Source organism: Sinohyriopsis cumingii, chromosome 19, assembly GCF_028554795.1.
Source record: "Sinohyriopsis cumingii isolate HCF-2022 chromosome 19, ASM2855479v2, whole genome shotgun sequence".
Classification (NCBI taxonomy): domain Eukaryota; kingdom Metazoa; phylum Mollusca; class Bivalvia; order Unionida; family Unionidae; genus Sinohyriopsis; species Sinohyriopsis cumingii.
In genome coordinates, this window is record NC_142979.1 from 65,438,186 (window position 1) to 65,461,093 (window position 22,908).

At 34.2% G+C, this 22,908-nt stretch overlaps 1 protein-coding gene across 2 annotated transcripts in view; it reads right to left on the minus strand.

Annotated features, from left to right (window-relative positions):
- Positions 1-327: 327 nt before the first annotated feature.
- LOC149775866 (TBCC domain-containing protein 1-like) overlaps positions 328-22,908 on the minus strand; it is a 76,219-nt gene continuing 53,638 nt past the window's right edge. Inside the window, exons 12-20 of one of the 2 annotated variants that reach the window (XM_089942959.1) lie at positions 21,601-21,685; positions 18,536-18,584; positions 16,462-16,541; positions 13,207-13,329; positions 12,242-12,417; positions 11,071-11,168; positions 5,716-5,865; positions 4,075-4,177; positions 329-1,195 (exon numbers count right to left, since the gene is read on the minus strand). In XM_089942959.1, coding sequence (XP_089799085.1) covers positions 4,100-4,177; positions 5,716-5,865; positions 11,071-11,168; positions 12,242-12,417; positions 13,207-13,329; positions 16,462-16,541; positions 18,536-18,584; positions 21,601-21,685 — 839 coding nt within the window. In that variant the 3' untranslated portion in view covers positions 329-1,195; positions 4,075-4,099. Of the gene's footprint in view, positions 4,178-5,715; positions 5,866-11,070; positions 11,169-12,241; positions 12,418-13,206; positions 13,330-16,461; positions 16,542-18,535; positions 18,585-21,600; positions 21,686-22,908 lie in introns of both variants that reach the window. The other variant, XM_089942958.1, reaches the window with a different exon arrangement.

The following is a 22,908-nucleotide window of genomic DNA, read 5'->3' on the forward strand; positions in this document are numbered from 1 at the left end:
AAAAAAGTAACTAATTTAGACATCATCATCATCATCATCATCATTATTATTACTGAAGATGAAAAACTATAAACCTCTGCAATTTTCGTAATAATTTAAATGTTCACATGATAAATATTTTTTTTTAAATTAAAGACTAATACAAGTAAAATAATATTTTCAACTAACAGGTGATAAAATTCTTGAATAAATTTTAAAATAATTAAGAAATGTTATCAGTTTATATATATATATATATATATATATATATATATATATATATATATATATATATATATATGTTGTATGTATATATATATATATATATATATATATATATATATATATATATATATATATATATATATTTATATATGAGGAATTAATATTCTTGTATTGCAGTAATAATAATAATTATAGTAATAATATCTGCATTACATACTCTTTGTAATTGATTGTCAAAATGCTGCCATTCTAAATATCATCTAAATCAATTATACATCTTGCCATGGTAAAGATGGTGAAGACACTTTTGCTCCGACTATTTTTGTGGAATGTTTGGCAGATATTAAAAAAAAACAGTTTAAAAACTCAATAATCTACTAGCAGGACATTTTATGATTCAGAGATATATGTCACTGTGGTTTCACCTCCTTTAAATTTACATGTAGCCATTATAGATGTTATTATATTATATCTTGCAGCGCATATACATTGTATATGTACAGTCAAACCTGTCCTAACATTCCTCTTTCCTCAGCGATCACTTGCTCACCAAGGCTATCCTAATTTCCCCTCAGCAAATTCCAATATAAACGTTCATCTGTCTTCTATGGTCAGCAGCCATGTGTTTCCTAACCAAACAATGGTTCTCCCTGCCTTTTGTGGTCACTGGTGCATATCAACTGTGACCACTCAGTCTGAGCCAACTAAATATTTGTTTAATTTAGGAAGGCATTGTTTAGATAAAGAAAAGTAAAGTGAACTGATGTGCAAACATTTTATATCTCACTTGTACTCACTGTACTCCAGTCACATTTTCGATGTAACTAAATGGTGTCCATATGTCAAATTCAAAAGTCATGCACTTTTTATCATTAGGGTCAACAGCTGAAACAATATGATAGTCGGAAAAGTAGTTGTGTTGTACAGTAGAAATATAAGTCACCTTCTGTTGCAGTGTGTCAGATCAAGTTTGATATCTTCATCTATTTACCTGTGAATTAAAGAGAAAAAAAATCATCTTTGAGAAGAGATATGAGTTGCATCCTTTTTCATCTGGTCCAGGGGTCATTCCATATTTAAAACTTGTAAATACTAAACAAGTTTCAGTCATTGGTCACAAGGAATAGCCTTTATCATATATGGCTTCTTCTGATTTCCTTTTTATCACTGGCTTCTCATATAAACCTACTGTCTTATGATCCTGCTGAGTCGAGCAACTGGCTAATCCAGATGTTTTTGGTAAAGTATAAACAATTATTTCCAAGCCTATCTTGGCTGACCAAAGAGTCAGTGCTCTATTTTGCAATCATATGTAAGCTGTCAATCAGTAGTGAAAATTAATATTTTGTCACGATACACAAAACAAACTACGATCAGCAATTATTTTTGGTCAACAATTATTTAATTTATAAGGTGGATTACAGTGAGCAGAATAGTGTAATCTTGGGTGGAAAATAAATTTGGGATAAAACAATAAGTAAACATATTTTATGATTTTTATGAATAATGCACATAAAACAATCTTGATAATAATAATACTTTCCTCAGATAGAGCAAGGTACAGTCTGAAATATGTTAGGCATTGAGGCATTATATAATCCTCAGCTGACTGTAATTGTGCCAGGTAAATACTCTTGGAGATAGAAGGTGGGATACAATTCATAATGGATTGAAAGCTTATAACAGGTGATAACACCATATAATATTCCATTAACTCATGTCCTGTTACCAGCATAGAAGACAAAGAAAAGCACAACATACATGTAGCAAGTACTTCTCCCATAACAAATAGATTCATCTGTATCCTCCAACATGAGGGCACCTTTTATTTTTTGTCATGTCTTGAAATTTGGTTAGGCTATTGTTATTACTGTCATTTTCTGCTGTTTCTTTTTTTTTCCAGAAGAGTTGCTCATCTTTATTTAAGCATGAACAGATTCAATGATTGTTCTATGCCCTGTTGTAGCAACAACAAAAAAAAAAAACGTATAAATATTTTTGGATTTCTTGCACTGAAACATCTAAATAGTAAATTATATTTCAGTTAGCATGTCCTTGAGCTTCACCTTACATAAGAGCATGGTTATGTCTTCTACAATAACAAATAGTGGAATCCAAGTGCTCCTGAAGGTATAACTTGCAGATGAAAAAAATCTCATAATTGTTACACCTTATAAACTGTAGTCCAACTAAAACAGTTTCTTGACAATATTTTTGGAAGATATATCTTTTGCCAGTCTAAACATTTGGTTATATTCTGATATGCATAGACCAAAATTGCCATGACATAATCTGCCAGCAAATCTGGGTCAATGCAATTTGTTAGGATTAATCAGTATCTCAAACAATTTAGACCCTGATCTGCCAGTGAATTATGTGATGGTAGATGAGGGTTTATACTGTTTGCTGCCAGACTCAACTTGCATGTAAGTATATACAGTAAATTTGACTTTCATGAATAATTAGTGTCATTTCATATTCTAAATTTTCTTTTTTTTCTGCTGACAAAAAAATCTATATCAACCTAATTTTTTATTGTACTGACACTTAATTGCAGTAACTTGCCTCTGGCATGTTTCGGGAAGATTCATCAGTCCCCAGTTCTGCCATATTTACAAAAACCAATGCATGAAGACTGGTTATACTATATTTAGAACAATGGCATCTTGTTAACACAACCAAAAGGGCAAGATCTATTTTGAATTTGTTCATGATAAACTCAATATCTGAAAGCGATAATGTAAAAAACAAAATACATATGTGGATTTATGTCAATAATAGTAATGTCACTTCCACATGTCAACCGGAAACACCGTTGATACATCAGTCATGCTACATGCAACTCACTGCTACAGTATAAGTTGTTCATTTACTCACTTAAAAATTGGGTGCAACTGCAAAGAACATAGACACTGATTTGTCATCAAATAATGTGCTGGGAGATCAGAATTTATGTTGCTTGATCTAATGATTATGCCTAACAAACTGCATAGACCCAGATCAGCCAGCACATTATGCAATATCTGATCTGCATCTGCATGGCTCACAGTTGGACCCAATGTTGTAAGTATATAAAGTAATTACATTTCATACTGACAAAATATTTTACACTGACTTGAAATCATGAGACTAGTTTACATCCCATACAAATAAAATAAATTTCTGGCTACACACTTAAACAATGCTTCAGATTGGTCCTCACTGCTCTTATTGACAACACAATGAAAGCAGAACACTAAATATGAACTCATTTATGCATCCGGAGGTAGTACCCTACTTCCAAGCTCTGTAGCATCAAGGTCATTTAAGATAGACCAAAGTAGGTAGCATTACAGAAAAATAGATGTAGGTCTACAATGATACCAAATAATCTGGACTTTCTACTTGCATTACAAAATATGGATGGAAAAAGTAATTTTTTAGACCTGATTTTTTTACATGAAGAATTTGCCATTTGTTGGAATCGGAATTTGTGTCTGGATTTTAAACTGTTTGGCCTCAGATCTAAGACAAACTGGTCTGAACTGAATGCAGACAGGCGAATGTTAGTAGGATAAGTTGGGAATTTGGAGTAAAAAGTGGCCAAACATGTAAATGATGGATCCAATAAGAAGAAAAAAAATACTCCAACTCTTTCACACTTCTGCACATGCATGTGCAAAATAGCCAATAAAGAACGATGTTTCTAACACAACTAGACGTCAGGCTAAATGAAAATCTCTTGGAAGCTGATTTATTTGGATGTATTCAGAAGTAGCCCATAAAATGTGTTTCCTACATATAGTTCAGGCAAAAATGACAAAAACCGCCAGGGGTTAATGAGTTAAGAAAACTTTTCCTGTGTGTCATGAGATATGAAATAATAGCTACCCAGAACTTTTACAAGGATTTCATGCTATTGTGATTTCTTCCCCTGCTGTGGCAACACTAAGCTGTCTAGCTCCCTCTTGTGCCCAGATTCAGACAACCAAACCTGAAATATAATCATATACAATTCAATGACTGCATTTTGATTCAATTTAATGACAGTCATAAACATTGATGTCCTAAGCAATCACAATTTATAATCAAAGTACTGAGAATACTGATGGGTTAAAGAGGTTTACATAAGATTAGATGGAAGAACATAACTTAGTGATACTGCTATTCATAGTCCTTTTCACTATCATAAAAATAAAGCTCTAAATAATAATAATAATAATAATAATAATACTTTATAAATTCTCTTCTCTTTATGTCACAAAAAAATTTATATTAAGATGTCAAACACTGCTTAAGGAATTAATGATTTATTGTGATTTTTATTTAAAAGCATTCTACTATAATTGTTTCAACAAGAGCAGAACATATCCAAGGGAGGTAATTATTATCTGGTTTAATCACTTACCTTAATTTGAGTTGCCTCCCTTGACAAAAAAATACTGGCTCTATGTCTTAGTAATTTTGCTAAGGCTATGGTGGCGCTCACCAGATAATATGTACTTTTGAGAGAGTGACGTATGTAAGGTGAAGTAGTTCGCATTTAAAACATGCACAGTGGAGAGAATGTTTGCATATCTCTATGCTACATTAATGTAATGTGGATGATATTTCTTTTGGATATTGTACTTTTGGAAATTGTACACGATTTAAGCACACTGCTAACTAAAATGACTGCTCCCTTGTGTTAAAAAATCAGTCTGAATTAGTCTAAAGTACACTATATATAGCAGCTATTAAAATAGGGAAAATGAATTTTGCCAGACTAGACAATACCAGCTTCTGAAAGTGCAATGAATGAATTACCAAATATATAAAATGTAAAAAAAGTTATCGGCTCTTTTTTATACAATTTACCTCTGAAGTTCAGGAAGTGAAAATGACCAAGTAGAGCTAGCACTTTTTTGAAAGGTGCACATTTGAAGTAAGGCCAAGCTGTATACTCTATAACCCATAGTACACCCATCAATCATACACCAAAATAAAGGGAATTAAAGGTTCTTTACATTATACGTAAGATATACAAGGTCTTTTTTAAATAGCCAGTATAACCAGTGAGGAAAGCCGGGGAAATTCTTTTCTTTAAAATCCTAACCCTATGCAAAATGCGAAACTGTATAGCGCCACCTATAGCATTTATTACTATTATTAATTATACAAACTATATTTAGTAAAACAGAATGGATACTATGCCAAATGCATGAGGGATTCAATCATTCCAAGTCAAAAAGCCTACAAAAGTCATCCAAAATATAAATATGGATTATGTCGTAAAGGAATCGGCCGATCTGTTTTGCAGAAATGAATTTTTTTTCTGTCAAGCAATCAGGTTATAAAACCACATTATGCTGACAAAAAACATTCATCATGATAAAGTTGCACACTAAATTTGGTTAAAATTCAATATGAAAGAATCATCAATTAGTGTACAGAAATGTAAGTGAGAGCAAAAAATCTTCCTATTTGGTATCCACAATTTTTCTTCAAACTGAAAACAAAAACGAATAAAAAAAAATAAAGATTCTATCATACATGAAATCTGGATTCAACGAGACTCTGAAATTCTTTCCTCTGGTCCCTGGTAAGCCCTGACTCCTTCACAGTTTTCTGCCAGGCATCTATCTGCTTGTACCTCTGATTTACTGCCCTCTGGTATTTACCAGGCAGACCTCCTGGTATTGACTGGAAGAGAAGATTAAACATGTGTTACAGTATTTCTTCTTACAGAAGCCCAGGGGTCTATCGACTGGGCAGACCCCCTAGCCAAGTATTCACTGGCTAAGAATATATACTACAATCCACACAATGATCAGTCATAAAATAGAGCAAGATTTAGAATCTGAAGTGAAATCAATACTCTGCAATGACATGAGGAAAAGGGAGATTTTCTGAAAAACACATATGCTATTATTAACCTTTTTTTATGTCTATTCAATACCCACTTTAAAACATGGTTATCATTTCTTTTCTTTTCTACATTAATACCGTTTCTGCTAATTATGCTTGTAAGGCATAACATTTTCAACCGCTCCTGTGGCCTAGTGGTTAGAGTGTCCACCTCAGATTTGGGAGGTCACAGGTTCAAACCCCAGCCAAGTCATACCAAAAACTTATAAAAATGGTATTAACAGTTGCCTTGCTAGACACTTAGCATTGAGAGGTTAGTGTTAGGACTGGTCAGCTTGATGTCAGGATAATGTGACTTGGTGGGACATCTTGCTACATGTCTATGGCATGATGCCCCAGTGATGGACATCACAATAAACTACTGACATCATAGCTATATGACTGAAATATTGCTAACGCTACATTAAAAATCCAAATCACACACACACACATAACATTTTCAATCTGAATGTTTGAATGGAACAGGGGTATTTTACATCAGCATAATTTAATGATTATACCAATAGAAAATGTTTGGACTTACTAAGGTTTAAAATAGGACCTAGCATACAACTAACACATTTTCCCATCTTTTACTGGTGCATTAGGATGGTAAAATAAAATGTCTGTTAATAGATTTAAAACGCTCCTCTTAAGTACTATGTTCATAAATCAACCATCTTTTAAGGTGATGGTACATTCATTAATATGCAACACATACATTTATAACAAATGACAAGATCTGATAAGGGCCAATTCTGGCTCCCAATAAGATTCTTCAGAAATTTTTCCAGAAAAAGTGGTTGCTCTCTCTTCCTTAAATATCTATTTAATTCTTATCAATGACCACTTTTAATAATGAAAATTGACCATTAAAAAGATATTGGTTTTCTCTGTCATGGCACCTATTACTATGGATTATAGCCATTATGGCTAATAAGCCACTGTCACGCTGATTGCTAAAAATGATACATTTAAAATTCTACATTTGCACACAATGTGTAATAGTCAATGAAATTATGTATAAATCTGTTTTCCCTTTTGTAACATTGTTTAAATGATGTCAATATGTACATCAGGTACATTGACCACCAATTAGAAGTCATTATATGATTTTTAGAAAAATCCATGGTATTTGCCATTTATGCCTAAGGCTCTTTCATATTCAACAGTCATTATAATCATCAAATGTCACTAAATTTTGGTTTTTGAGATATTATTGCAGTGTTTATATAATTCCATAATTTTCTTAACTGTATAATAATTTTATTTCATTTTATATTAAATGACTCAAAAATTAAAGTTGATCCATTGTGAATATCTATATAAGCAATATAGTGATTTCTCTGTTAGTAGTTTGTGATTTATTCTGCCAGAACCTTCTACTTAACAGAAAAACTTTGTCAAATGGTGCTGAATTTCAAACTGACAAGGTAACATTTGTTCACAATTAAACATATATACATAAAACAAAGTCTTAAATACAAGTACACCACTTGTATGATGTTCAATTAAATTATGAAACTGGGAAATTTACAAACCTTTGTGCTGAAAAAATGTCAAGACTGCATTTCTTGTTCATTAATGGTGAATCCATTCATAATACAAACTCGTGTACTCAGAAACAAACTGAGTCTTTGAATATCTAGACTTTTAAAAATGAAGCAGCTTACTCAGAGACAAATATAATTTATACTAGAACTGAGGTTAAGAACAAGTTTATTCATTTATAATTTGATTAAAAACAATGGAGCAACCATAGTTGACCATTTTGGAAATACTGAAGAGCTTCCATTTTAGGGATGCACACATTCACACATGTACATATGCAACACACACATACACATTAAGATGACAAGTTAAAACAAAAAGAAATAAAATATTCAGAATGTGGTAACTGAACTATGGCAAAGTGCTAAAGATGAAAAGTAGGGCCATCACCACCAATTCATATAGCTTTTCTCTCACTCACACATGTAAACACATGAATGGATATAACTAAACTGATATGTACTGCTCAGCTTCAAGAGACAGTGGCATGACTAAAATGAATTGATGTAGATAGTGACTAGTTGACAAATGGTGGTCTTGCACAGATAATGATGCAGTGTACCTATAGAGTGATATTTTTCTAATAAGCAAGTACATGAAGAATCCAATTACATAATTTAAATTACCAACTGTGAGGTCTTAATTTTCACTGATGCTCTAAGTCAAGTTTTGATGAAAATAAATCATTGATTGATACCCAAAATCGACGTATAGCTCTCGTATGATCTGTAGAAGGCATAGAGAACAAGTGAATCCATCCATAAAGGCCAAAGCAGATAGATCATTATGACCTAAAATTCATATGCAGAAGTCTCATGTCACAACTATCCAAGCCAACCAAGGATGTGTGGCCATATATTTTTGTGTAGTTGTGTAGAGACTTAATGAAAAATGCAAAACAATAAATTCCAAACTTTTCAATTCAATTTACATGAGACACATTATTACATGATTTTCCAGTTCTGAAAAGTAAACCTGTTTAAAAAGATAGATGGAGATCTACACATTATGCTTTCCTTACAAACATTACTCCTCTGCACTAGACTCAATGTTGTCATTTATCCATTTTGGTTTTGTATTGTTTTATTTAAAAAGATTATATACATATTGTATCTGCAAATGGAATACACTCCAGCTCAGTTGATCTATGTTGTGGTGTTCCACAGGGGTCTGTTCTTGGACCTGTTCTCTTCATTCTAATCATTCATTCGCTCTCAAGTGTCATAGATCATCATCCAGTGTCTCATCAATTGTATGCTGATGACACCCAAATAAACAAATCTAGCCACCCAACTCAAGTTGATGCTAAAATCCAAGGTGTAGAGAGGTGCACTTCTGATGTGAAATCATGGATGACATGTAACAAGCTGTAGATGAATGATGATAAAACTGAGGCCATTCTGATCACAACACAAAGACTTTCTCATTCACATCCTTTACCTCAAACAATAAATATCAGCAACACCAACATTAAATTCACACAATCAGTACGAAACCTAGGTGTTACTCTGGACAGTACTCTCACACTGCACCAACATGTCATGAACATATGCAAGGCTGCATATCTTGAGCTGAGACGCATCAGCTCAATTTGCAAATATCTTTCAGTTGATGCCACTAAAATACTTGTGTGTTCATTAGTACTTTCAAGACTGGACTATTGTAACTCAGTTCTGTCTGGTTCATCTCAATATCTACTCCAGAAACTTCAAAAAAGTTCAAAACACAGCTGCTCGGATCATACTTAGAGTACCATGATCAAAGCACACCTCCCCGCTGTTCTGTACCCTATATTAGCTATCCATTCGATCCAGAATTAAACACAAACTTTGTTCTCTGTGCTATGTTTCACTGTCAGACTCTAGTCCAACACACCTATCTGACCTCACCCATATGTACACACCAGCAAGATACTTACACTCCTCTTCTGACAATTGTATACTCACTATTCCCACTAGGAAAACAAAGTCAAATGGACAGCGTTCTTTTGCATACCAGGGCCTAGCAATGTGGAATGAATTTCCCACTGAACTTAGACACAAAGTCACAGTGATCCCATTCAAGACTGCGCTCAAAACTCACTTATTTCGACTGCAAGAACAAACTTAAAGACCTAATAATGTTTCCTACCTTAAATAGTCTCAGCATGTTTTTTATGTTTTCTAATTTCATGTGTTTGTTTTTGTAATCATATTATTATATGTTTTTTATCTTATAGGTGTTGTCTAATGTTGTAAAGCGTAAAGATTAGGCGCTATACAAAGTCCTCATTATTATTATTATTACATTAAAATTAAAATCGGATTCTACAATATAATGCCTTTCTTCAACAAATATTTCTTTGAAAACTACTGTAAAATCTATTAGTCCATGTTACTTAAAAGCTGAAATTGACATTTTGCATAATAAACAATATTTAGGAAAAGTCTACTACGTTCTTGATGGGGCCCCAAGTGGCCAAGTGGTCTAAAGCGCTCTTCATTATTGATCAATGCCATCTCACCTCTGTCTGCGGCAGTTCGAGTCTAAGATTCGGCCAATGTGGGCATGTGAGAAAGCTTGCCAGTAGCTTCTTGTGGGTTGGTGGTTCTTTCCGGGGTTTTCCGGGTTCTTCCTCCACCATTAATACTAGCCGCCATGTATAGCCTATCGTGTGCTGAAAAATGGCGTTAAACCCCACAATAACAACAACAACAACATTCTTGACTCCCAAACTATTATTATTATTATTATACAGTAATCACTGACAGAAACTGTTGAATAAATCAAACAGAAAACATAAGGCAAATTCAGGGTAAAATGAATTCTCTATAGATCTTTAGATCTTTTGTTATGGAAACAGTTAGTAGGTGACCAATGAATACATGACTTTGATACAGGAAATTTCATGGGGGGGGGGAATGCTCATGAATACTAGGTAAATGTTATATGTTGGTATCCATTAGGGCAGATATCACTGTACAAAATGTTCCTTACATTATTACATTATTACATTTATAACTTTTTAGCCTGCTAGTTCAAATGTAATGTTCCAAATCAATAATAAGTAACGACTGTGTGCAATTTGATCAATCCATGTAGTGTGCATGATATGACGTTCCTGGGCAGACTAACCAAATCATTATACATAGGGGAATAAAGTTTGTTAATTATAGCTTGACCTGATCCTCCATCTAACTGACTTAGCATCACACTTCCCACAATATTCTGCAATATTTAACTGTAACAAACAATATTATCCATATTTAGCCCAAATATTTGGCATCTGATATGGAAGCAACCCTAATGTACAACAAATTATTCCGTATATGTAAATGATATCCTATCATACCATGTATGCACTTAAGAACAATGTGCCTCTGTCAAAACAAAATGACATACAATACACGAGTTCTTTCATGATGTACTGGTCAGCATTGTGATTAAGTACAATCCACACTGATATTTTACCTTTGTGGTTCCTTCCATCTCTAATGGAATGCTGAATGTGAAAAAATCCTGGACAGGCATGATTTCCCATACAGGACTATCTTCCTTATGATCAGGACCTGTGGATTAAAAAGAGGGCAAGCATTTCATACATGCCAACCTTGAGAGAGGTATAAACATAATTATCGCAACAAAAAAATGGCAAAAAGTGTAACCTGTGCATAAGAAGCACAATATATATATTACATGCCGTAATTACAGAAAACTGGGTGAAATATGCACATTTAATTTTGCTACTAACCTGGATCTGCAGCTGTTAAAATCTTGTCACAAATGGGCAAAATAAATGCGAATTAGTACTAGAATACAAACACAAAACACACTGATAAATTATTTATATACAACACCCACTTTAACTAGTCTACATGTCTAACTTTTGCTGAATGATCATAAAGTCAGTAAATTCTGCAATGAGCACGACGCTGTACACAGTCTGAGTGCTGTATTATATCACTCTCATATTTCTCTTTTCAAATTTGTAATGAACTGTTGATCTGTCCTTTTTCTGCTCTTGCTTTCAAGCTGAAAACCCTCTGCTCTAACATGTTTTTGTCATATAACATCCATAAGGTGCATCAACAGAGGCTGTTTCTCTTAACATCTGGTGCAAGTTTTTTAAAAGTACAAGCTGGTCTGCTGCCTAAATATTATTATCAATATAATGAATATGTATGGGTAACTTTATTACTGAAGGAACCCAATGTTGTATTTTTTTTAAATGTGCCACAAACAAATGTTATAAATTAAAAAAAGGTCTAGTATGGACAAATTTATTCTTAAGCTATTCTTACATAGCAGTCTTCTTTTTTTACACAGAATATTCTCAAATTTATATGATGAGTGGAATTAAAGAGACAACAATAACAATGATGAACACAACATTCTACTGCATTATATTTATTGCATTTTTTAATGTACTAAACAAATGTAATCCATATACATCATAATCAGGTGGAATAAAGCATAATCATTACACCAAAAGCGTAATGATTACACCAAAAGCATAAAAATAACACCAAAAGCATAATGATTACACAAAAAGTGTAATGATCAAGCCAAAAGCATAATGATTGGCATGTATGATGTTTGGTTATGAAGTTGACATTCAAATCTTTCCTTTTTCTGTACTCACCAACACAGAGGGGTTCATCCCACAGGTTTCTTTCAGCACCTATTCCAACCTCAGCCATGTGCTCTTCCAGCCTGGGGTAGTAGGTGTGGTATGGAGCCAGAGTTAGGGAGTCATTCCCACTCAGTATTGCAGGGGGATTGGGTGTTAAGAGGTGCAGTGTACACAATGTGCTGGAGCTGCAATTATATACAGGATAGACTGTAATTGACCTACAGACCCTAACATGTGCAAATATCAACAGCCCACAGGAAAGGTGTGTAACAGGCACACTGAAAGCTTAATAAAGCAGTATACTCTGATGCTCTGACACCTATATGACTGTCACTGCACATCACAAAACTTAAAATGATCACAATTTCCACTGTACATAGTTCTGTATGTGTGATTTGGATTTTTAATGTAGCTTTAACAATTTCTCAGTCATATCGCTACAATGTCTGCTGTGTGGCAGTTTATAGTAACGTCTAGCACTGAGGCATCATGCCATAGACATGTAGCATGATGTCCCACCCTGTCACATTATCCTGACACCAGGCCGACCAACCCTAACATTAACCTCTTAATGCTGAGCGCCAAGCAAGGCAACTGTTAGTACCGCTTTTACAAGTCATTGGTATGACTCGGCTGGGGGCTCAAACCCGTGACCTCGTGCGTCTGAGGCATCCACTCTAACCATCAGGCCACCAGAGCAGTCACAGAGTTGTGTACATTATGCAATGACGGTTATTTTTGCTATGTTTCTTTTTCTTACAATGATTACTGGGGGGTGGTAATTAACATCTTCAACACAAAAGTGGCTATGTAGTACCAATGAAAGATTATTATTATACAATAAGTGTAGCAAACTTCATAACAATAAACGACTGCAATTGTTAATTTGCATTATTTGACATTCATACTAAAAAACCAAAATTACAATGTATAAAAAAAAAAATTAGGCCCAGAAGAGACAACCCACTTATTACCTAATCAAGACAGTCCTTGCACAAGCAATCAGGGTCACAGACTCACAATGGCTTAAAAAGACTGCACACTCTACTGGTCCAAGAACTATGGTGCTATTCCTGCACTTCTCAATTGTTACTGACCTGAAAATGCAACAAGTATGATTCTTTATTAAAACAAATTCAGCATGGAAAATTATCAAATACAGTAATCTTTACATTGAAAATTATCAAATATGGTAAACTTTATGTTGAAAATATTAATAACTTGATGAAATGATAAACAGAGGTACTAGTGATGGGTTCATCACTAAGGACTCCACTCTCAGCAATACTCTCTAAACTGAAGAACTTCTCTTGGAAATAAAAGTATGCAGATGTGCATTCAGGGGCAATAACTCCTCTCTAATGACAATATGGAATGCTAGAAATCCAACTCATCCTGGGCCACAAGTGGCCGAGTGGTCTAAAGCACTCTCCGTCACAGATCACTGCCATCTCACCTCTGTCTGTGTGGGTTCGAGTCTCGGCCTCAGCCAATGTGGATATGTGAGAAAGCTTGCCGGTAGCTTCTCGTGGGTTGGTGGTTCTTTCCGGGGCTTTTCCTGGGTTCTTCCTCCACTATGAATGCTGGCCTATTGTGTGCTGAAAAATGGCGTTAAACCCTAAAACAACAACAACCAACTCATCCAATGTCTCATCAATATAAAGGTGCATAATACTCTGTCTGAAATGTAATATTCCATAGCAAAGTTCAGCTACAAAATGCAAAGTTACAAATGTAAAGAATCAAGGGCCAAAACTCTTCAAAATAATAATGTGGAATATTTTAGACTGAAATTGACCATGGTCTCCTCATTATAAAGCTGCATGCAAAATTTGGTTGAAATAGAACAAAGCTTTGAAAAGTTTTGGTGTGACAGCCAAAGTCTGGAGGACAATTAACTAGGGGCCATAACTCCTGTAATGATGTTGTGAAATGCTTGAAATCAAACTCAATCAAGGTCTAATCAGTCTTAAGTCACATGCTAAATGTGGTTGAAATCCAAATAATTTTGGATGCCAAAGTCAGAGGGATAAGTAATCAAGGGGACATAAATTTTCCAAAGGAGAGTTGTTTAGAAAAGCAATAAGTAAGCCATGTTCGTACCAAATTGCATCAGGATAATTTTAATTGTTTTCTTAAACAGAGTTATAACCATTGGCAATTAATATCTTAACATGGGACACTGCTTTTAACAGGCATACCTCAAGATGGAATTGTGTGTGTGTATGTGTGTGTGTGTGATTTGGATTTTTAACGTAGCTTTAACAATTTTTCAGTCATATCACTATGATGTCTGCAGTGTGACAGTTTATAGTGATGTCTAGCACTGGGGCATCATGGTGCAGACATGTAGCATGATGTCCCACCCAGTCACATTACCCTGACACCAGACCAACCAGTCCTAACACTAACCTCTTAATGCTGAGCGCCAAGTGAGGTAGCTGTTAGTACCATTTTTGTTAGTCTTTGGTATGACTTGACCAGGGATTGAACCCACGACCTCCTGCATCCAAGGCCGACACTCTAACCACTAGGCCACCAGAGCGATCAAGATGGAACTGAGACAATGCATACACCAAACTGCATAAAAGGCATGTCTAAGTCATGAGACAATGTATACACCGAACTGCATTCGAATATATTAACAGCTTCCCATGCTATGCTCCTTACAAGGATCTGCTGGTGTGGAGATGTATTACTGATGGAAAAAGACAATAACTCTGTCAATAATGAACACAAAAAGACAAAATTTGTAAAGTAAGCTTCTACATGTAACAGGCAAATCATCTACCAAATGAAATCCAATTATGTGTAAGAGTTGGTAAGATATGCTGGTTACAAGCAATATTACATGTGAAGATATGAAGTTACGTGTCACAGGCCAATTTCTACCAAAATTTGAGTTAATGAACAAAATCAATAAAAAAAACACCTAGGACCATGATACTATGTACAATATGCACCAGATGTTACACAGTTTAAAAAACCAAAATGATGCATTTCAGTCCAAATGATCAGAAACTTTCTCCCTACCTATCTGTGCGATTTACCTAACAGCTGACAGCTATAATAATGTCCCTTCCGTACCTCAAAAAATTTGTAACTCTTTCATTTACATCTTTCCCAGCTTATTATGACAGGATTTAGTATGTAACACATGTCTTTGTTGAATATATTTAACAAATTAGACAAAACATTACTAGGATCGTTGTGATTTCATTTTCTACTGCTACAAATATGCTTTTCAAAGGTAAATATTGTAGTTTGAATATTTTCTCAGCATTATATTTTCTCAGCATTATATAAAGTAGATTAACCTGATGTATAATGTGCACTATAAATGATTCTCATAAACTCTGGCTTTTTTCTCTGAGATTCTTCAGTTCATGTGAAAATCTTTATAAAATTAAAACTAAAACAAAAATTCTATGAAACAGTCTTCTGAAGCAGAGATGTGGAAATATATTTATTTAACTGGAATGGGTAGTTCTTGTGTCATTGAAAGTTATATGCATTCTCATTTACACAATTATAGATTTTGTAAACATTTACAGACTATAAATTCAGCAAAGCTGTAATGTACACACCAAACTGCGCCAGAATATTTGAATGTTTTCTGAGCTGTAATGGTTACAAGGATCTACAGTAGTGAAATAGTGATGCGAAATAAGGCAATAATTCCATCAAAACTGTACTTGAAAAGACTAAAAATTCAAATGGCTTATCTGCATGTAATAGGCAATTCCCCAAACAAATGTCTGCTGCTCTTAGAAAGTGTGAACAGATGAGCAAAATCCTGATGGACAGACAGACAGACAAAAAGGTAATTAATAAGGCTCCAGCATCTCAATGCTGGACCTTGAAGATGAACAAGTTTTGAATGGTCAATTCCACTTACTTGATTTTGACTAAGAAAAATTACAGGGACCTGTACAATATAATTGGGGGTTTCTATGTACCTTTTCATATTCAAGACACAACATTCAATTAGAGAATACATTAAACTGAATTCAAATGAGGCAGGCAGAGGCAATGTCATCCCTAAATTGAGGGCACACTTATTTAGACAACAGAAGCCACAAATAATGTATGAACAGAAATTCATGATGTACCATATATGGGTGAATTAAATAAGGGAGGCTAAAAAAATCTATTCAATGTGATTTAAGTCAAAGTCTCTTCTTTCTGTTTCTGTGTGCATATGTGTGTGCATGTATGCTTTTAAGTACCTCAGAGGAGAGAGCAGGTAAATATATGCACTATGACATCTGTGGATTTTAACACAGCTATTTTCCAGGGTGCTGGAACTCTGAAAAAAATAAAAATCAACTGAGTTTTTGTTGATTAAGTAATTACACAGATTGAGTTTTAGCATCTTAAGTAACTACACAGAATGTGTTTAAGCTCATTAAGTAATTAAACAAACTGTGTTTTAGCTGATTAAGCAGTTACACAGAATGAGTTTTAGTTGATTAAGTATTTACACATAGTTCTAACTGATTAAATAGCTAGATTCAGTTTTTACCTATTAAGCAGTTACTCAGATTTAGATTATAGCCGATTAAGTAATAATGCAAAATTAACATTCATTTTCAAATACTATCTATATTTGCTCGTAAGTCAAGTCCAAATGCAAACAGACCAGACACAGATGTGCTGTTGCATAATGTGCCAGCGGATCTGGGTCTTTGCAGGTTGTTATAAATAGTCAGTACAAAAGCTATACAGACTCTGATATGTTGGCATATTTAGAGTGGGATATACTCTTTTGAATGAGAAAGAAAGAGATTTTGAAAGTTTTTTTGTCTAAATTAATTGCATAGTGTTCAAGTTATGCAGACAGTTTCAATTCCACAGCATAAATTATAAACTGTATCGTACTTGAATTCTAAATTGCTTTCCTATTATTAATGAAAGAGAAAAAAAATTAGGAAACCATCCCAGAAAAGGTGAAAAGAAGTAAATTAAAGAAACAGAAATTCAATTATACTTTCAGAGAGCCTCTGTCAGCAATAATATACCCAACAAACAATCAGATGCACAGCAGAAACAGGCACAATATTCATTCTCCCAATTAAACAAGAATAGATGACAGGAGAATAGACCATTCTAAATGCTTCTCATATATGCAGTTCACATCAGATATTTTTCAAAGAAAAGGTTTGGGTTATTTTATCTTTCAAATATGAGCATACATGCATAGATTAGGAATTATACACAACTCCTTCTATAAACCCCTTGTGGGCTCAGGACTGTATAATAGGTACAATGTACTTCCATAATGTTAAAGACCCCCTGTTGGTTCAGGACTGACTAATAGGTAAAATGCACTTCCATAATGTTGTTGTTGTTATAGGGTTTAATGCCATTTTTCAGCACAAGATAGGCTATACATGGCAGCCAGTATCAATGGTGGAGGAAGATCACATACCCACATTAGCCAAGCCTGAGACTCGAACCCATGCAGACTGAGGTGAGATGGCAGTGATCCATAACAGTGAGCACTTTAGACCACTCGGCCACTCAGCCCCACCCCCCATTTCATAATGTTAAAGATACACTGTCGGTTCAGGAATATATAATAGGTACAATGTACTTCCATAATGTTAAAAAAACCCTGTCAGTTCAGGAATGTATAATAGGTACAATGTGCTTCCATAATGTTAAAGACACCCACCACCCCCAGTCAATTCAGGAGTGCATAAACAGGTACAATGCACTTCCACAATCTTAAACAACCCTGTCAATCAGGAGTGTATAATAGGTACAATGCACTTCCATAATGTTAAAGAGACCCTGTCAGTTCAGAAGTGTAATAGGTACAATGCATTTCTATAATGTTAAAGAGACCCTGTCAGTTCAGAAGTGTAATAGGTACAATGCACTTCCAGCACATCATTAGAGATTAATGATGGAGACAGAAGCCACAGTGGCTCAATGGTTACCATTACAGGCTCATGACCAAAAGAGTCCAGGTTCAATTCCAAACACCAGATCAGTGTTGGCAGGCTACTGTGGTGTGTCCATGGGCATGGCACTGTACTGAAATTCCCTAGACATACCATAACTTACTAATGATGTTGTGTAGTAAAACACCAAACCAAATCATAGATTGAGACTTCAAACCTGATGAGGGTGGTGGTGGTCTGTGCATATGCGTAACAAATTCAGAATTTGGATTTGGAATGTCTCTTTTGCATAAATGCTTAAAAGAGGGAAGGGTAGGCAGGTCAGACAGTGTATGCACAGGGACAGTTGATTAGGCAAATGTAGAATTCTAGGTTTTAGTAAGTATTTACCTACCCTTGCCACGGTCTGTTTTCCAACTTGGCTCATGATGATGATCTTGTTCCTGAAATATATGTATTCAGTGAATGAAAGACTGTATGTTGTATACTAAAAATGGACTGCTACAAATTTATCTATTATCACTGGATATCTTTGTGATTTGATGTGTTGATGATCAATGTACTTAACATTCCATTACACAAATTAAGAACTCTAGCAAAATATTAATTGACCTTGTTTCCAGAATTTCTAATATGTGATTTTGTCTTTCAGTTTTTCAAATCTCACATATAAGTATCTACACAATTTTTTTGCAGGAACCAATTTTTGGAGTAAAATTTGTTTCTTAAAAAATACTTACGCGATCTTAATATCTTATGAGTACAAAAACAAACTCCAAAATCCAGTCTTCCTACATTTAAAATTCAGCTATAAATGCTTAAAGTTATCTGCCCATATAGGTAGGAGTTAGAGTGATCTCCCCCTTTGATATAGGGATTGACTTTCAATCATAATACCTTAGGTGGCGCTATACAGTTTCGAATTTTGCATAGGGTTAGGAATTTAAAGAAAAAGAATGTCCCCGGCTTTCCTCACTGGTTATACTGGCTATTTAAAAAAGACCTTGTATATCTTAGGTATAATGCAAAGAACCTTTAATTCCCTTTATTTTGGTGTATGATTGATGGGTGTACTATGGGTTATAGAGTATACAGCTTGGCCTTACTTCAAATGTGCACCTTTCAAAAAAGTGCTAGCTCTACTTGGTCATTTTCACCTCCTGAACTTCAGAGGTAAATTGTATAAAAAAGAGCCGATAACTTTTTTTACATTTTATATATTTGGTAATTCATTCATTGCACTTTCAGAAGCTGGTATTGTCTAGTCTGGCAAAATTCATTTTCCCTATTTTAACAGCTGCTATGTATAGTGTACTTTAGACTAATTCAGACTGATTTTTTAACACAAGGGAGCAGTCATTTTAGTTAGCATTGTGCTTAAGTCATGTAAAATTTCCAAAAGTACAATATCCAAAAGAAATATCATCCACATTACATTAATGTAGCATAGAGGTATGCAAACGTTCTCTCCACTGTGCATGTTTTAAATGCGAACTACTTCACCTTACATACGTCACTCTCTCAAAAGTACATCTTATCTGGTGAGCGCCACCTTAGGAGAATAGGTAAGAGGTGGAGGGAGTTACTCCCCTTGAAAGTAGCAGCTTCTTACTCTTTGATACAACTCAGCTAGAGTAGCGATTCTATATCCATAAATGCAGCTATTGGGAAAATATCTTACCCAACAAATCCAGCAGAAGTCATATTGCCCTTTTATCGTATTCTGGTCAGTTTTGGCAAACTGCACAATAACTATAGGCTAGTCTTAAGTAAAAAAAAGCAAGAAAGCCAGTATGACTAAATAGCAGGTTGATCCTTATCATTCCAATTATTTTGTGAAAAGGACTCAGCCTACAACACTTCAAAGAAACCATGTTCTACTGTGTGTTATGTAAGCACCAGCTATGACTGGCAAATAAATGACACCCTATTTCGTTGTAACTAGCTGGTCCTAAATATGCAGTCTCAAGCTACCATACATGTGGCAACTATTTTTCCATGTTTTATATCCCACCTTATTTCCTTATTCTCAACTAGAAAGGTGTTTAACATTGTTTACTAAATAACACATTTATTCTGAATTAGTTATTTTAGGGCACATAAGCTGCGTGGTATGTTTCTTCATTCCTTCTTTAATTTAATGATGGTGATTAACGTTCATATATACAGTACAGCAATGCCAGGTGTTCACTCGTGTAAGTTTCTTTGGTGGGAATGGAGATGCTACAGCATTCACAGTGATCATTCTTGGGACTGAAACTAATTACTGACAATTCTATTGTTGTGGTTTATTTTTTGTTGAGGTTTATTTTCTGATTTTAGTACTGTTGTAGGGTTTAAAAAATTCATAAACTGATGTGAATAGTGTTGAAACTTAACATTCTATTTACTGAAGAAAAAAGTTCTTTGTAGTGTGATAATCATTATTTCATCACAACAATATTCACAGGTAAAAACACAGAGCATGGCTTCTGTGGGTTGCATAAGATATATTTATTTATGTAGTTTTTTTTTTTTAGGAGAAATGAAATTGACAGACACTGTTATTGGGATTTCTCTGTGAAAATTGGGAGATAAAATGAAATCGGCAGGTAGGCATGGAATGACCCAAAAAATCTATAAAAAAATTCGCCCAACATGAGGGTTGATAGGTATGCTATTACACTGTCTACAGAAACCTACTATAAACATAGAAGGCATAAATGATATCTGTAAAGATGAAGCCTGTCAAGTGTCACTTTATAACTAATGAAGTCAAAAATACTGGAATATTACACTGTCTATAAAGTATAGAAAGAATAAGTGATATCTTATACATATTAAGTCCATACAGCATTGCCTATAACCTTACTTGAGATGGACACCATTGAGCAATTTATTTGCTTTCTATTGAAGAAATGCTTACATGACTAAATGATCTGTACTTTATAGTCACTGACTGAACAATACAAAGTGTCAAGTACATTACTGAATGCCCATACAAGCAAGCAGGGCAGGTAACACAAAATGTCTCTGTCATGAATAACGTACAACAAAGTTACTGTCTAATAAAGTTTGTCTCAACACAAGAAATAGTTTGAAATGAAGTATACTTCCTTTATCTGAGAAACTCCACCAATTCTATAGTGTGACAAGTAACTCTTGATAATGGATTTTTGTGCAGTCTCTAACAAACTTTCTACCTAGCACAAGGAGAATTAGTAACTGAAGTCAAGGAGAGATCTGGCACCAATCACTATATCACTCTGACTCCCATCTACAAGGACAGCCAATTTTTAGATTTTATAGCTAAAATGTTATCTTAGAGTGATGGTTTGTGAGGTAATGGTCGTACCCCTTATGTTGGAATTGGGTTACATAATTTTGAGGAAGAAAAGTGGCCCCAGAAATTTAACAAAATCACTTGTACTGAACTCTCAAAGTACAAAAATTACCAATGTAATGATTTTCTGTACTTACCCTTTCATATGCTCCTTTGGTACTGCATGTGCATTTGTAGCTATCCTACCCCTTTTTGTTTCTGAAAGGCTGTCCTTTTCTTCCCCTGGAAAAGAAATTGCTGAAATAATGTAAATCTGTCAATTTTCATACACATTAATGTTCAGGGTTTGTTAAGGAACCAATTGTTCAAAACAAAATAGTATAAAATAGGCTGATGTCATGTAGTACACATCTATCTGTTCAAGGAATCATTCAATTTTGTGTTGCAAATTCCATGTTTTGTTAAAACTGAAATATTTGTCAGATGCCAGATCATGACCATATTGTAAGCTGACTTATTTGAATGATATTGCAAACTGGATCTTTAAAATTCATGCTTGTTGCAACCACAGACTCTAAGAAAATGGATACTGCATGATAAATAGTTAATTCACAATAAACCTTCTTTACTAATTTTATGAAAATTTAAATGACAGTAAAAATTATGACTGTTAGTATGGGTTAGAGATACAAAATATAAATCAGTATAAATTCTATATTTTTCCTGAATAAAATAATTTCATTCTGATTAAATGACAGATCAACAATTAGGATGTACATATAACCAAACAGGACATACACATTACCAAGCAGAATGTACACATTACCAACTGGAATGTACACATTTACCAATTAGGATGTACACATTACCAATTATAATGTATGCATTACCAATTAGAATGTACACATTACCTATTATTACCATTCAGAATGTTCACATTTCCAATCAGAATAAGCACATTACCAATTAGGATGTACACATTACCAATCAGAATGAACACATTACCTATTAGGATGTACATATTACCAATTAAAATGTACACATTACCTATTAGGATGTACACATTGCCATTCAGAATGTTTACATTACCAATCAGAATAAGCACATCACCAATTAGGATGCACACATTACCAATTAGAATGTACACATTACTTATTAGGATGTACACATTACAAATTAGGATGTACACATTACCAATTATGATGTACACACAACCAATTAGGATGGACACATTACCAATTAGAATGAACACATCACCAATTAGGATGTATATATTACCATTTTGGGTGTACACATTACCAATCAGAATGTCCGTACTACCAATTAGGATGTACACATTACCAAACTGGATGCACACATTATAGCTAATAAATATATGAAAGCTACTCTAATACAAAATTAAATGTCTGAAAGACATTTTTTATATTGACAGAAATTTCCTCAGAGACTTTTAAAATTACAACTTAATTTGTCAAAACTGCCCACTGAGTATTCAGAACCAAAAT